The sequence below is a fragment of the Olea europaea genome, chromosome 11, assembly GCF_002742605.1.
Source record: "Olea europaea var. sylvestris chromosome 11, O_europaea_v1, whole genome shotgun sequence".
Lineage (NCBI taxonomy): Eukaryota > Viridiplantae > Streptophyta > Magnoliopsida > Lamiales > Oleaceae > Olea > Olea europaea.
The window spans coordinates 23,409,179-23,411,062 of NC_036247.1; the positions used below are offsets into that span (position 1 = coordinate 23,409,179).

Below are 1,884 nucleotides of genomic sequence, written 5' to 3' on the forward strand. Positions count from 1 at the left end.
TATCAACAACTGAAGCGAAATTTGTAGCTGCAACAGCATGTGTTTGTCAAGCAATTTGGCTAAGAAAAATTCTTGAAGAATTGCATTTCAACCAAGAGGGCGCCACAACAATTTACTGTGATAATATCTCAACGATCGAGCTGTCAAAAAATCCGGTTTTACATGGAAGGAGCAAGCACATAGATGTAAGATATCACTTTCTAAGAGATCTTACAAAGGAAGAAGTCATTGATCTGGTCTACTACAGAAGTGATGATCAGATTGCTGATATTCTAACCAAGCCCCTCAAATTGCCTGCATTTCAGGAGCTAAGAAAGATGCTTGATGTTTGCTCTTTGGATGATTCAATTTGAAGGAGGACGCTTTGGAACTAGCCTTCACTAAACTGAATGTTGAAACATCAGTTTAAGGGAGGGACTGTTGAAAAAGTCCAAGACTATTTAATTGCTATTGTCCTAGTTTTTAGGTAAGTTGATAAATTGTATTTATTTTATTTAGGAACGTAGCTTGTTTTGGCCCAGTCAAATTAGAGTTTGTTTTGCATTTACCAAGTCTTTAGCATTTTATCAGGAGTTAGTGGGTTAGTGGCTGCAGTTCGTTGGTTTCCAGCTCTATAAATAGAGCATGTTACTGTGAATTATTTCATTGATTTCTGAGAGTAATAAAGTTCACTTTCCTGTTCCCACTTTCTTGTTTCTAAATTATCAAGCAAAGCAGAAATCCGTATAAAATCTACAAGAGGGTTTGCAAAGAATTTTATGAGATAGGAAGTCCAAATAACGAATCATTTAAAGCCATCACATACACGTTTATGACTAGCCAGAAAATTTCGCCAGCACTTTGAGTGTGGATTTAAATAAACAACTATAAGACAATAAACTAGTAATTTTCGTAATGATTGTGGTATTGGAACTTTAAATTTAAAAACCACGGATCAATTGACTAGAACTGTTCAAATTACTAAACAACTTCTCAAGTCCCTTCAGAGAACAAAATTTGCGCACTTTTCATCAATAACAAGATACAGAAGAAGATTAACAAAATCATACACCAACAAATAAAAGAAATAACAAACATCAAATCCAAAAATTAACATTGATTAATGAATTCAGATGGTTATACCAGGTGCGGGAGCCAGGGCCATAGGTCTTAGGGTGAGAATTCCAGATGTTGGAGTGTCCCATCTTCCTCTTCTGCTGAACCAAATGCCGCTAGGGTTTGTAAGTGAAGAGGCCTAATTACGGAGAATAGTGGAGGTTTCTGCACAAATTGTGAAACGAGAGTATTTATATGAGCCACGTCAAAACCCTAGATTTTTTTACTTGGAATTTTTTATTTTGTTAGGGGTATATTTGGACTTACATATAGTTAGAGACCCAGATGCGAATAGGTTCTATTGAAACTACAATTTTTATTTATTATACAACTTTTTAATTGCAGTGAAATTTTTCAATTTTTGCTCATTGTAGCAATTATTTCTTTAACTTTTTTCATCGAATTCTTATTTTCAATCTTCCATTAATCAGTCCATCTCATCCTTGATGATGCTCTATATAAAAATATTTTGTTTTTATATTTTGAAATAAGGAAAAAAATTTTTTTTGCACTTTTTATTTATTTATTTTTAAAAATATGGAGGAAGAATAACTTGTTTTATGCCATTTCAATGAACTTTGGAACATAAAACTATTATCAAATATAAAATATGTTAATTAATAAAAAATTTAAGGATAAAAATGTCATGGATATAAGTGGTTATAATGAGCAAAGATTAAAAACTTTAAATACAATTAAAATGTGGTACAAAAATAAAAATTATGGTGTGAATATAAGTACCCTAGAAGTAATTCACGAAATTTACTTAGTGCTTGTTTAACATCGATT

General features: G+C 32.1%; 1 protein-coding gene across 1 annotated transcript in view; it reads right to left on the reverse strand.

Annotated features, from left to right (window-relative positions):
* The window catches only part of LOC111403808 (40S ribosomal protein S29), a 4,539-nt gene extending 3,275 nt beyond the window's left edge, over nucleotides 1-1,264 (reverse strand). The window contains exon 1 of the mRNA XM_023032428.1: nucleotides 1,123-1,264. Within this exon, the coding sequence (XP_022888196.1) occupies nucleotides 1,123-1,184 (62 nt within the window). The 5' untranslated portion in view covers nucleotides 1,185-1,264. The remainder of the gene's footprint in view (nucleotides 1-1,122) is intronic.
* Nucleotides 1,265-1,884: the final 620 nt, after the last annotated feature.